At 40.4% G+C, this 14,616-nt stretch overlaps 1 protein-coding gene across 1 annotated transcript; it reads left to right on the top strand.

The window, feature by feature from the left end:
• The first annotated feature begins 47 nt into the window (after positions 1-47).
• Positions 48-4,223, top strand: gpr135 (G protein-coupled receptor 135). Its single transcript, XM_072458107.1, has 2 exons — positions 48-240; positions 2,562-4,223. Exons 1-2 carry the CDS (start codon positions 161-163, stop codon positions 3,925-3,927), a joined length of 1,446 nt encoding a protein of 481 aa, XP_072314208.1. The 5' UTR covers positions 48-160; the 3' UTR covers positions 3,928-4,223.
• The last annotated feature ends 10,393 nt before the right edge of the window (positions 4,224-14,616 follow it).

Raw genomic sequence — 14,616 nt, 5'->3', positions numbered from 1 at the left:
TCCGTTTGTGTTGTAGGATCCGTGAAAAGTAGTGGATGAAGGGGTCGTAGTTCGCGGCTGCGTCTGGATCGAGGACGCCGGTGTCTCCGCTCGGCTCGGGTCTGAATGAACGCCTGCGAGTCCGGGATGAGTCTGACCCCGCGGTCCCTGCGCTGTCGTGATGGACCCGTCTGTTACCACAGCCCTGCAGGCAAACGGCACCCACCACCAGCCCGGCACCCTCGCACCCGTCATACCCAGGTAACACCTCTGATGACACCCGAATACCACATGCCAACAACGGGTCACTGTTTTTTTTTTCAAGAATTATCCAAAGTGTTGAGCCTTGTTGGGGTTGAATAATGGAGCTACTGTGAATAAATACGTTATTGTTCTTTGTTTATTTATGCTGACAGATTCTTAATTTTGTGCCAGTTTTTATTTCATGTAAAAGGGCAGTAATTACAGAGATATTAACCATAACAAAGCACAACAAATCTGCAATCTGACGGTGACGGTTCAAATTATAAATACTGTATTTTCCGGACTATAAGTTTATAACTATAACGTTTTTCATAGTTTTGGACAGGGTGCAACTTATAGTTATATACTCATACTTATACGTGATATTATTTCACCCTGGAGAGACTCAGACAGACACAGAGAGGATGGTTTAGCAGGCTTTATTACGAAAGTTATTTGGTGCTCAGACCCCGGCGGAAGACATTGCGATTACGGGCGCTCCGTAATATGATCGTGTTTAGATGTCTCCCCCCGGGTCTGGGGACTGGTGGTGGTAGGTAAGAGAGGATAGAGAGGATTAGAGATGCAGAGGAGGAGAGGGGGAGGTGGTGGGTCGCAGAACGATCGGGAGCGGCCGAGCCAACTGCGCGGGGGTTAATATGGGACCAACTGTACGCTGATTGGGAGCGAGGAGGTGCGAGGGGCGATGTTCTGTCCTTAGACCCTCTTTCTCGGCCAAGAAAAACTACAAAAACCTCCATGGGAAAAAGTAGAAACCCGGAGGAGTTCCGTGGTGAAGGGATCGGAACTCCCACAGACGGACAGGCCGGACTGTTGGTTGAGTTGGGGAGCAGGTGGCCTTGATGTAGATGGGTGGAGTTAGGTCTTCCAGGCTGAATTTACGCATTCAGTAAATTCACTTGCAACCGCATTTCATACTCCAGTGCGACTTATAGTCCGGAAAATACGGTATCATGATAAACTAGCTTTTTATTTTCTTACTATAATTAATTCCTGAGCATTAAACGTAAAGTTTGTGCATTTTATTGTTTAGAGCGCCTTTTTATGTATATAATCCCAATGACAATATTAACGTGTTATTGCAATTAATCTATATGAAATGTCTTCTGTAAATGTCCTGTTTGCGGTGCAAGGATTTATCACTCAAAAAGGGCAGTAAAGCTCACCACTGAAGTGCAGATATATTGCTTTATACCCTTGTTTTGACGATGGCACTGCTCTTTTTTTGTTTATTCAGCTCTTTTTTCCAGCTTTTCAAAATAGTTTTATTAATGATGTCATACTGTCTAATCTAATTTTGATCCAAAGCAACAATTATAATAATAATACCTTTATTTTTGCACCAAAGAAACGAGTGGAGAAGAATCCTGGGCTGTTCTACTGGTTTTGTTGTTATTTTTTTTGTTTTATTCTCAGGTTTATATATTTGTTGTTTATGTATTTGAGACGGGGGCAGTGCACATAATACTCTAACCTTATTGGGAACGATGCATTGTACCAGGTTGTAGCTCAAGTGCCATTAAGTCCCACATCACGGACAGTAACAATAACGACAGAGGAATACAATGGGATGTTGCCAATAACAGAATATGCAGTGGGACATAATTCTCCACAGACAGAACACATTATTGTGTAACCAACTTAATTACTTTGATTGATTTTTTTCAATGTTTAATTATTTTGTATGGCCAAAAATCCAATTGCAAAACACATATTAATTTTAAAGGGAGAGGATTCAGGACATTACTGACACAAAAGAAGAAGAGGTTGTGTTTGGTTATCAAATTCATCACGGTCAAAAATGCTTGGATAATTTTCCCTCTTTGAAGACAAATGACTATTTATTCAGAGGATTAGATAAGACTGAACGTTTTAATCTCGCAGAGGAGAAATTCACAGCATAAACAGATGTGTGTGCTATGAATTATTAATGGCGCTAGTTGGTTTTTGATTCTGATGATGTCAAATTCAGGGGACAAAATAATAATCCTTTTTTATTTGAAGGATTTAGTGAGGACCTTTCCCCATTCTAAAGATAATATTTAGATTCAAATGGTGTGACTGCAATAACAGACCCATGCACTGCTGGGTTTCAGATGACATCACAACATCCTCTTGGACAATAATACAGATGTTCTCTCATAAACATAATCTTGCCTCCTGCTTGGAATTATGAAAGAAATATCCACAACAGAAAAGTCTCAAGGGCTTTAGACTGTGTCCACAAATGTGTTCATGAACTGCTGCATTTTGACAGTTCAACCGTCTCAATTTTACACAGCACACACTTAATTTTTTTCCTTTTTTCCTGTTTTCAGGCTGGTCTCCATAGTAACCAGCCTGGTCACGGCCACCACAGAGGCGACAGTGGTGACCCAGGGGAACCAGTCTGACCTGCGGGCGCTCCAGGGGGGCGGCGGCCTGAGCCCCGCCCGCCACTCGCCCACGCCTTCTGTCCTGAGCGCGGCCGAGACCAACTCCATCCTCCGGGGCATCGCCGTGACAGCGCAGGCCCTCATCCTCCTCTCCATCTTCCTCCTGTCCAGCCTGGGAAACTCCGCCGTGGTCATTGTCATCATAAAACACAGGCAACTCCGGACGGTGACCAACGCGTTCATCATGTCGCTCTCGCTGTCGGATTTCCTCACCGCCGTGCTCTGTCTGCCCTTCTCCTTCGTCATGCTGTTCAGCAAGGACGGCGTGTGGATGTTCGGGGACCGTTTTTGCGTCGCCAACGGCTTTTTCAACACGTGTTTCGGCATCATCTCCACGCTGACCATGACTTTGATTTCGTTCGATAGATACTACGCCATCGTGAGGCAGCCCCAAGCCAAGATCGGAAGACAGAAAGCCACCCAGCTCCTCGTGGCGGTTTGGTTGACCGCGATCGTCTTTTCGCTACCTTGGTATTTGCTCGTTCGAACTCCGACGGAAATCCACAAACGGGGTTTCTATCACTGTATGTATGTTTTCCACTCGGGGACGTCGCGCATGGGGACGGCCTACAGCGTCAGTCTCATCGTAGTCTGCTATCTACTGCCATTTTCTCTGATGTGCTTCTGCCACTACAACATTTGCAAGACGGTACGACTTTCCGAGATACGCGTCCGGCCGGTCACCACGTACGCGTACTTGCTGCGTTTCTACAGCGAGATGCGCACGGCGACCACCGTTTTGATCATGATCGTTTTCATCATTTTCTGCTGGGGGCCGTATTGTCTGATGGGGCTGATTACCGCGATGGGCGACTACACGTTCAACCCGGCGATGGACACGGTGGCGATTTGGCTGGCGTGGGCCAACGGCGCCATCAACCCGCTGATTTACGCTCTGAGGAACCCCAATATTTCGATGTTGCTGGGGAGGAGCAGGGAGGAGGGATATCGGACCAGAAATATCGCGGCGTACCTGTCGAGCCACGGCCAGAACAGGGAGATCAGGTTGAATCAGGCGGACAGGATAAGGGACCGATACGTGAGCCGGGTCGGAGTGAACAACAGTAGCCGCTTGTCCAACTCGAGTCCGGGGAAAGGCGGAGGTGGAGGCGGCGGCGGCGGAGAGGTGGCGATGTGGGCGTGCAAGAACCCCGCCGTGTTCTTCTGCAGAGACGCTCAGCCCGACACGGCGACGGTGGCCAACGCTGCGAGCGGTCCCAAGAACAAGACCGCGGACACCAGCCTGTGACGTGTTTTTAGGGATTTGGTTTGTGTTTTTGTGTTGAAGCCTCCACGTTTAAAAGTCACACGGACTCTTCTGATAAGTGCACGCCGCTTTTTTTAATACCGTGTTTTGTATTATGTAACGGTAACACTATTTGTCATTATTTTCAGCCGAGGCACTGTACTCTTAATGCCATGAGACCAGATAAATGGAGAGAGTTGAATCAAGGAGGCAGGGCTGCTATTCCCAAAGTTTAAAGGTGCACTGCGTTACTTTTCCCCAGCGGATTCAGCATCTGCTTGTCTCCATGGTACCGTATTGTCCGCACTATAAGGCGCACTGGATTATAAGGCGCACTGCCACTGAATGGTCTATTTTCGATCATTTTTCATATATAAGGCGCACCGGACTATAAGGCGCACCAAGTGAAACAAAATGTGTACTACAAAAAATCGCTTTGAGGTCAGTAATCACAACCATAATTAATCCATATGTAAGGCACACCAGATTATAAGGCGCATTGTCGTTTTTTGAGTAAATTAAAGGCTTTTAAGTGCGCCTTATAGTGTGGAAAATACGGTAGTTATCAAAAGTAACTAGGGGAAAAAACACTAAATAAATCACATAAATAGGACCTTTTCTGAACAGTTTTACAATCATGAGCTTTGTCAGAACTAGTTTAAGACCACGTTATAACACACAAAGTACTAATATTTTGTTTAAAATTTGTGTCATTGTGGTGTCAGAATGTGAATCGAGCATCGAGCCTATTTGTTAGTATCGAAATTTAGTTTGAATTGTTAGTATTGTGACTCCTTTGGTACGTTATTGCTTTGAATGGAATGTTAAACTTATCTATCTCAATTTATTTAAATTACAGGGGTTTTATAATTTAATAAATTACAATATTTTGCCGCCTGCTTGTTTCCACTGAGATAGATAATACAACATTGTGGAATATTCCAGACAAAGCAGACCATTTAAGAAGTGTATGGCAGGAGGCTGATTCTTCCATACACTGACTTTCTCCATGAAGCTCCATATAAAGAAACAATTCTAGTTAATTAGATGTACTGTGTTATTCCAATAGCCATGTTTTTTCTTTTTTTTTATTAGCCAAATATTTTTTTTAAAGAAACATTTTGTGATTTGTTTAACTTATACTATCACCTATTGCTACATTTTAAGTCCATTTACAAGAAGATGTCTGTCCAGGAGCATTGTTGTTCTACCAATTAACGATTTTTCAATGGGCAAAAGTCTTCAAAATGGCACAAATGACCAAATAAATAAATACCTATAAAACTACAAAAAGTGCATAAAAGTGCAGACTAGTTCTCAAAAACTAAAAAAAAATACCTAGATAGTCATTTGACAAAATTTGACCTTCCCTGAACAGTTTTTAGAACGATGTTGAGCTTTATCAGAAATAGCATAAGACCACAATGTCTAATAAAGAAATAACTATAATTTGGTATTAAAAATGTCTGTCAATTGAGCTAAAAAATATCCCAAAAATATGCTAATTAAAGGCTGTGGTATGAGCAGTGTGATGAACAGTATTATAATGTGTATATGTTTTAAATGGAGATCAAAAGTACTACTACTGAAACAGCACACGTGTCTGAGCTTGGAAAAGATGTGAGCTCTTCTTCTACAAGATTTCAAACTATATTTTTTACATTTTTATAAGATAAGATAAGCGTTGGAGCATGTGGATGTAAGGAACGGATGACATAATGAGCGGTGCCAAAAAGCAATGACGTGCTGTAAATGTGGGTGTCCTGCTAACATGGGTCAAATGCTAATTTCTTGAGACGCGGACAAGTGACCCATGTTGTTGTTTACATTTGTTACGTCCTTTGTTTATTTGTGGTCACTCTTTTAGATTGTATTAGTTTATCTTTATTGTTAATATGTTACTTATATGTGTAAAAGTCCCTAAATATGTCTCCAACAGGGTATCGTTCTTACAATATACAATTCTTTAAAAGATCTGACTTTGAGTGAATTTGCTATTTTCATGATAAAGTACTAGATACAAACAAACAACAACATGTGTGTGACTGTTGTTTTACAAATCACCAGCTGCTATTTGTTCATTTTTTAACCTTGGTTTAGAATAATACAGTCCCAGAGCACTAAATTAATGCCATATGATTGTCACTATAACATTTTCTAGCTATAACATTGTGATTGATTTGATTGTAATGAACATAACGGCCTCTAGAGGGAGTAAACGCCACTTTTTCAGCACACTTGATCATTCACAGTATGAGCCTGTAAAAAGTGTCATTATGAACAGCCAATTATTCAAAAATCAACTCTTAAATTACAATTAAGAGTAAATATTTAATACATTTAATAATAAAATGAATATATTTTGATTTGATTATAAAGTAGACCTAAACAGCAGAAAATATGTTCCCTATAGAACTAATGTAACACCAACTGCCATAAAACACCAAAGAAGAAGAAGAATATGGCAATTTGAAAACATTTATCTCATTTCGATCATCACAAAGCATTGATGATATTACAATTTGTCTTCATCGGCTTGTTAACACATTATTTTCTTCACATCTGATCCTAAAAAAATCTAGTTTCACCTGATTTGACGTGTTTAAAATGGAATGCACGAGCTCAGACGCCCAGAGGTGTCCAAATTATAGCCCGGGACCGAAAGTGCTACTTGTTACTGCATTTTCTTTTCATCTTTCTTTTTCCTTTTGTCTATCTTAACATATATTATACATATACACCACACATGAATGTCCCCAGCCTTACAAAGCTGTGGTGATTCACTTCATTGTCCTGTACCCGTGGGCCTCCGCTCCGTGCATGTTTCAATATGTGTCCGTCAGTGAAAAGTTAACCTTCCACATCCCCGCTCCAGCCAATTAATATCAAGTCCAGGCCAATTAAAAACAGGCTGAACAGTAAATTGGTATGATGTGTTATAATTGCTGCGTGTGTTATTGCAAGTGTCAGTTCCGTGGGGTCACATGGGGTCATCTGAGAGTTTGAACAATAATGGGTTTGTTTAAGCCGACCAGGAGTCAAAATAACTTCACCCTTTCGTGTTTGACGGATTGAAGGAGAACGCCGTGTCATGTAGGAATTTCACTTGACTCCATCACATTTACCACAGAGAGAGAGAGAAAGAGAGAGAGAGAGATAAGAAAGAGAGGGGTGGAAGCAACGAGTGAGTGAGAAAGTCTGGGAGCGAGAGAGGACGAAACGAAGCGATCAGGGGTAGATAGAGGATGAGAGAGAGAGAGAAGGGGGCAAAGAGTCAAAAGGAGAAGGAGAGAAAGAGTACGGAAGTAAAGAAGTCGGGGAGAGAGAAGAGAAAATAAAGATAACAAGAGTAAAGGTTTAGAAAGAGGATGAGGAGAGAGAGAGAGAGAGAGAGAGAGAGAGAGAGAGAGAGAAGGGGGCAAAGAGTAAAATGAGAAAGAGAAAATGAGAGGGAGAGAAAGAGTATGGAAGAAATGAAGTCAGGGAGAGAGAAGAGAAAATAAAGATAACAAGAGGAAAAGGTTAGAAAGAGGATGATTAGAGAGAGAGAGGGGGAAAGAGAGGGGTGAAAGGAACGAGTGAGTGAGAAAGTCTGGCAGCGAGAGAGGACAAAACGAAGCGATCAGGGGTAGAAAGAAAGGAGAAGGAGAGAAAGAGTACGGAAGTAAAGAAGTCAGGGAGAGAGAAGAGAAAATGAAGATAACAAGAGTAAAGGGTTGGAAAGAGGATGAGTAGAGAGAGAGAGAGAGAGAGAGGGAGAGAGAGAAGGGGGCAAAGAGTAAAATGAGTAAGTGAGAAAGAGAAAATGAGAGGGAGAGAAAGAGTATGGAGGAAAAGAAGTCGGGGAGAGAGAAGAGAAAATAAAGATAACAAGAGTAAAGGTTTAGAAAGAGGATGAGTAGAGAGAAGGGGGAAGAGAAGAGAGAGAGAGAGAGAGAGGGAAAAGAGAAATAAATGGGTAGAGGAGGAAGTGAGAGATAAGAGAAAAAAGAGAGATAATTAAAAGAGAGAGAGAAGGGGGTGAGCAGAGGGAGACAGGAGAAAGAGAGAGAGTTAGAGAAAAGGGAGACAAAGAGAGGAAGAACAGAGAGGTTAGGAGTGAGAGAAGGTAAGAGAGAAAGAGAGGAGGGCAGAGAGAGAGAGAAGGATAGAATGAGAGAGGGTCACATCTCTCCGACAGCAGGTTTGTAGCAGGTTTCTCGTCTCTCGACCAAAGCACCTTAGATTCCCCAAAATGGTCGTCCGCGAATTAGATTTGTCATTTTTTTACCACATTTTGTGTCCGTAGTCGCAGAGAAGACCAAACCAGTCTATTCCCCCCGAGGTAAACACATTCGAGCATAAATATCTTGGCTAACACACGTCTAAAATGCAATTAGGCTCGGCTTTCAGCGCGCTAATAAGTACTGGAGGAGAAATATTGATTAGAACGCGTATTAAGTGCTCGTTTAATGAGTAAAACCTAAAGCACATACACAAAGCTGATCTCCTGTCCTGTAGTGATTTCCTTTGGGGATAATTCAATGCATTTTGAACTTGAATATGATGTAAATTCACAAACAACCAGGGGCCAATAGTATTTCTTACATTGGGGGCACAAACTTTATTGGGGCCAAGTTTTCCAGTGGTCACAACATCACAAAATTAGATATCAATGCAAAAACAATCCAAACAGAGCTGTTCAGTTGTGATTCAAGTAGAAAGAATGAAAAACACCATTTGATTAATGCAAAAATCTCAACTTTGTCCATTAAGACATTGCAGGCATAACAGATGGGAAAATACCGTATGTTCCGGACTATAAGTTGCATCTTTTTTCATCGTTTTGGCCGGGGTGCGACTTATACTTATATTTATACTTATATACTTATACTCCAGAGCGACTTATATGTGATATTATTTGTTATTTTCACACTTGCAACCGCATTTCATACTACAGTGCGACTTATATATGTTTTTTTCCTTCTCTATTATGCATTTTTTGGGTTGGTGCGACTTATACTCCAGAAAATACGGTACTCTTTTCTTTATATTTTAGTTATTTAGGTTGTAAAGGTTGTTTTATAGCTAATCCACGTGTCTGTATTCATAAAGTAATAACTGTAATAAGCATTTTTATTCACTTTGGGTCAATAAAGAAGCACCCAGGGGCCCCTTCTCCAGATCTCGAGCTGTAGATTCACGTTCAGGAGTCGCTTCCCCGTTTCTTTCCACACATTTTATCACCTCAAACAACAACAGACCGACGGAGCGAATCATAAAAGATACGCCACATTTTGCTTGTTATCTTCCTGACCCATAATTGTCAGTGGCGAGTGAGTCAGCGCTGACAGACAGTTCGGTGACTACACCCTGCGCGGATAAACCCATCCTCCCTTTAATAACACATCATTAAACGCACGACACTCATCACTTCTGCCCCGTCTGTCTGAGACAATTACCTCTGACGCAAACGACAGCAGCGCGAGAGTCACAGTTTATGATGCGTTTCTATGGCGCCGTTCCGGTCACTCAGAGACATTTCCCGTCGCGTGAGTCGTTCCGCTCCGCACTCGATGGTGGTGAGACATTGTAGTCACAGCCGCCCCGGGGCAGACTGATGCAAGCGAGGCTGCAAATCTGCGCCTGTAGAGACGATGGGGGAGATTTAGAGGATTAGTGGTGGACTGCAACAGAACTATACTGTTTAAAAGGGTTGAAATGCAATGCTGGGGGATGACGTTGTGCAGGTATTTTCCTCCGAGGGCCATATTCAAATCCAGGCAAGTAGGGGAGGGCCGGCCCGCTATCATTGGTGTGAAAAAAAATAAAAGGAAAATAAAAAAACAAAAATAAATAAATAAAATAAAAATAAGATTAAAATTAAAATAAATTAAATAAATTAGATGAATTAAATAAATTAAATAAATTAAATAAATTAAATAAATTAAATAAATTAAATAAATTAAATAAATTAAATAAATTAAATACATTAAATTTAAAAAAAGAAAAGACAAAAAAATAAAAAATTAAATTAAATATCACTTTTCTGTCAAATATAGGCTATTGAATCTATTATTCAATTAATTTCACATCATATTTATTAAGGATACAAGTGCAGACAGATGCCTACGGGCAAAAATATTACTTGGCATGTTTGGCGGGCCGGATTATAAAGACAAACGGGCCGTATGTGGCCCGCAGGCCGTAGTTTGCCCACCCCTGGCGTAGTGGCTAGGGTGCAGCACAATGCAGCGAAACTGTGAGTCTAATCCAGATATAAAGCCCCTTTTCAAATAGTTAAAATGTCCCCCAAAGTCCTGCCATCGTCGGACTCATCACGGACGACGATGATGCGGAGTACAGAGGACTGGCGCATTTTTTTCCCCTCCATCCCTTGTTGGGTTTTGTCTATGGGAGTTTTTGTTTATAGGAGATCTTCTATTGAAAATGTTTTTTCAGACTTCCTATAAGTGATCTGTTCTTTTCTTCTGTATCTACCTCTGTATCTACCTGCGTTGCACCAATGACATTTCTCCATGTGGGACAATAAAGGAATATCTTATCTTATCTTATCTTAATTGAAGCTGTTTTGTGTCCTGTCAAATAAAGCCAAACGTTGCTGTGGATGTTTCGGATCTGATCTTTGATTTAAGTCCTTAACTTTATACTGAAGGTCAAGATATTCAGCACATTGTCTTTCATGTAAAGTCATCATCTTTGTTTCACACTTTTTCTACTGTATTTGATCTCTTTCCTGATAATTGAAAAGCTTTTAAGGGTTTGTACATGGCTTTTATCTGTTCTAGTTTAGGAAATCCTTTATTGATAATGTGTATCGTAAAAGCAGCACAGATAGTTGTTGTTGTTGTTGTTGTTTTATGGCGATTGGCATCCGAGTGTTGCATTACCGCCAGACTTTATTCCCCAGACTTTAGCACAGATAGTAGAAAACAACTGCCTGTGAGTAACCCTGACAGTTGTTTCTCTGTCATGGTCCGACACGTGAGTGAATGAGAAAAGGGAGTAAAAGGTCAAGTCGTACCTCATAAGAAGCATAAAGTTTGTTCTTGATCTTGAAGCTACAAGAACAAACTTCTTTTTAGGCTCGGACATTTCATGCTTCAGACGTTCTACCGCTGAATCACTCTATGCCCCTCCCCCTGTGGACTCAAACAGCTGTTGCTACGCTGTTGCTATGGAGATTATCGCAGTACACTGGCAGCGCAGTGTTGACAATTGTCATAAGTTCATCGAAATTGCTGAAATTGTCATTTTTGATAGCAATTTTGCACAAAAAGTGGAATAAAATCAAATGAACCCCGCCCACTATGAAAATCTAACCAATCACAGCGCGGTTGTCTGACAGCCCTGCGAGGACAAAGTTCTGCTCAGTGGATGTGACAGGAATGAGCTGCCGTTGGCCCTTTAAAGCTTCAGATTTGAGTCAGTATCAGTGTCAGTATCAATTATGCTCACACAACCTCACCCAGTGTCACATGGGCAGACGATATGAAGGTTTCCCACAATCTTTACTTTGGCACATTCCACTCAAGGTCTGGTGATGTTTCAGGTGCTTTTCTGGTGAGGTGATGGTTTCAGTGAAAAGCAAAACCTGTGACACAACTTTTACTTTTCAATTCAGTTCATCTCCATTACTTTATTTCAGACGCAAAGGTTATTTGGTCCATGATTAAATAAAACAAGATACAAAGCAAAACAAGCCTATTAGTATGTGAAATGTTGTTATTAGTCGCCACATGTAATAGTTAATAACTGCCGTAACTGTGAAGGAAATCCCCAAAAACTTCCAAGCGAATTGTGCCATTGTGAGATAAGGCAATAGATTTTAACCCAGCCACAAAAGGGCAGTAAAAACAGTACCTTTTGTGTGTATTAGATTAAATATTTCGTTTTTGTTATTTTTTATTTAACCAAGAATATCCTACTGAGTTTCAGTTTCAATAATCAATTGGTTTGACTCACAATTTTGTATAGAAATAAATTGAAATATTCTTAATTGGTCAAACTAAACATTTGTAACAGTGAATGCATTATACATTAGTTCAAGAAGAAAATATTCATTACCTCCACGGGTCAATTCAATATTCTAAATCAAATAATACACGTTTAAATGATGAATACAATATTGTTTTTCTCTTCGTAGATATTTTAATAAATCCCCTCTTCATTTTTTTTAAATAGTTTTTGCATCTAATATTATTGTCAATTTTTTTTATCCAGAGTCTATTCTTATCTCATCCTTATCTCTATCTATATGTCCCAAATGTGTGCAATTTTGGCATCATTTTTCTAAGTTTATAAGAAAACATTAAACGATGACATTTTTTTTGTCTTGGATGAATGTGGGTAAACTACAGAAGAAGTTGAACATTTTTATCTAGTAAAAAAAGAAAACACGTCTTGCCTGAAGGGGGTCCTGGTCCTAGAGGCGGGACCCAGATCTAACGGGAAATACTGCAGGGGTCCGGGATTGGAACCAGAAACCCGCTCTGCCAACGTCCCCGCCAATTACATTATTACAATATAATTCAAGATTAAGTCCTGGGGGCCATCGTTTCAAGTCCTGGGGGCCATCGTTTCAAGACACCAATGACAATATCAACGGGGGGAGCAAAATGACAGCTACTGATGTCACTGCAGTTATGTAAGAGTCTGCTGGTTTCTGCCGATGATCTGACGAGCACACACAAACACACACACACAAACACACACACGCACACACACACACACACACACACGCACACACACACACACACACACAAACACACACACACAAACACACACACACACACACACACACGCACACACACACACACACACACACGCAGAGCTGAATGGGTGAGGTTGGGGTGTGACCGTCTGCCATAGGAATGCAGTAGTGTGTGTTTTCAACCCTCCACGCTCCAACCCAGAGACTTTCTGACAGTATCTTCCAACACACAAAAAGCTATTAGCACTGTGGACGTCAATGCTACGCGCTGATTCACGGATAACACTGAATTGGACCTGATTTAAGGATTTTTTTGTTCCAATTGTGACTATAACTGTCACTTTCTGGTGTGATTTAATTCATATTATATATTTTTTCTTCGCCAGGAGTTTTAAGAGTTTTTGATTGCTCGTCAAGAAGTGGGATTAGACATGACACGACAGGATGAAGAAGGAGTATCGCAGTGATTGTCAGATAAAGTTTGAAAAGGCGACTCAAAAGAAGAAGCTAATGATTTTACCTCTTTGTTGACATGAGCGCTTCATTCACGAGCAGGACTATCCCGTGATGGCTTCACCCTGCGTCGCATAGACTGGGACACGAGAGGTAAGATGTAGATTCACTTAAAAATACAATAAAAATGCCATTTAAAGTCTGTTTTCTTTATTTTTTTTAATGATGAATGCATACATGGCACACTTCAAATTGTATTTAAATTGTTAAAATGTTGGCAATATTAGAATTTTCTTACTAAATCTAAAAGTGTTCTTCAATAAATTCTTCATTACATTGTGCATTATAAAAATCTTAACTATAATATTCTACTTTATTCTATGTTCAATGTGTGCAGATAAAATGGAAACCGTTTCTTTTAATGAGCTGAGATGGATTTAATTAGTTGCAACATAAAGTTAGTGTATAAAACTCTAGATTGCAATGGAGGAGATTTTCCTGTGTGTTATCGTTGAGCTGGGATAAAGCTGAGCACAAACCAGAGCGAAACTTTGTTCACAAATATTTTTCTTTGCAGTTTGTGTCGTCAGTGGACCTTGGGGGTTAATGTTTGGTTGACCTTTATCAATGGCACAGTTCAAATATTGGGAACCAGAGCAAAAACCCAGAGCAGAAATAGAAAATTAACTGATAAGAACTATATCATGTTTTTCCCTGTTACCTTAAAAGAGCTAAATCTTATTGGATTTGCCCGATTCTATAGTATTTGGTAGTAGTGCTTTATTTTTATGCGTCATTCAGTTATTAACAGAGCTTAATAGAAAGCATTTACTGTGAAACCGTGTTTATCAACAGCAAATTAAGACAAAATAACATAGACTGGAACAGGGACTAATTCGGTGGGTTGTGACTGGGCCTGTTCAACCAAGAAATTATAATAATCTTTATTTAGAGCACACTTTACAGTAAAGAAACCAAATACAGAAATAAGACCAGACCAGACAGAGAGGGAAAACAACAAAATAAATGAACAAGAGCAGTATGATGATGAAATACGATTGGTTATTGGAACCATTTAAAACAAAACAAAAAATCATTTAAAAGATGATACTGTTACTAGAGGTTCAGTAAAAAAAAGAAAAATCTAAATACAACACTGGATTTATTATTAATCACGATCACAACTAATCACATTGAATCATATCTGTGGATTATCATCTGATTGAAGGTTTAGGTGTTTCCGTTACAGCAGGAGCATTTAGTCACCGCTTGTCACTTTATCACACCGTTCAGAACAACTGGTGTATTGTAAAACACTCCATACAATTGCGCGGTGCCATTTTTCACAGTTGCGTGGTGAGAAAACAGAGGAGTGAGTACATTAATCATTGTGTTGTGTTTTCAATGCTGAGAAATCTGGTTCACACCTGTGTTTGGAGAGAAGCTTTCAAGGCGAGGTGTGTGCAGGTGATTTAGTGTCAGCGCTGGAGAGTGGAGCGTGTAAATGTACTATGTTCTCCTTCATC

Source organism: Eucyclogobius newberryi, unplaced genomic scaffold (genome assembly GCF_026437365.1).
Source record: "Eucyclogobius newberryi isolate DKJ021-1_F unplaced genomic scaffold, fEucNew1.0.hap1 SCAF_21, whole genome shotgun sequence".
Classification (NCBI taxonomy): domain Eukaryota; kingdom Metazoa; phylum Chordata; class Actinopteri; order Gobiiformes; family Gobiidae; genus Eucyclogobius; species Eucyclogobius newberryi.
This window is presented reverse-complemented; position numbering and strand designations above follow the sequence as displayed.

Bases quoted from the DNA above. Each gene is read 5' to 3' on its own strand.
- gpr135 (XM_072458107.1), top strand. From the start codon at position 161: ATGGACCCGTCTGTTACCACAGCCCTGCAGGCAAACGGCACCCACCAC. The intron at 241-2,561 runs GTAACACCTCTG...TCCTGTTTTCAG, and splicing joins CTCGCACCCGTCATACCCAG to GCTGGTCTCCATAGTAACCA.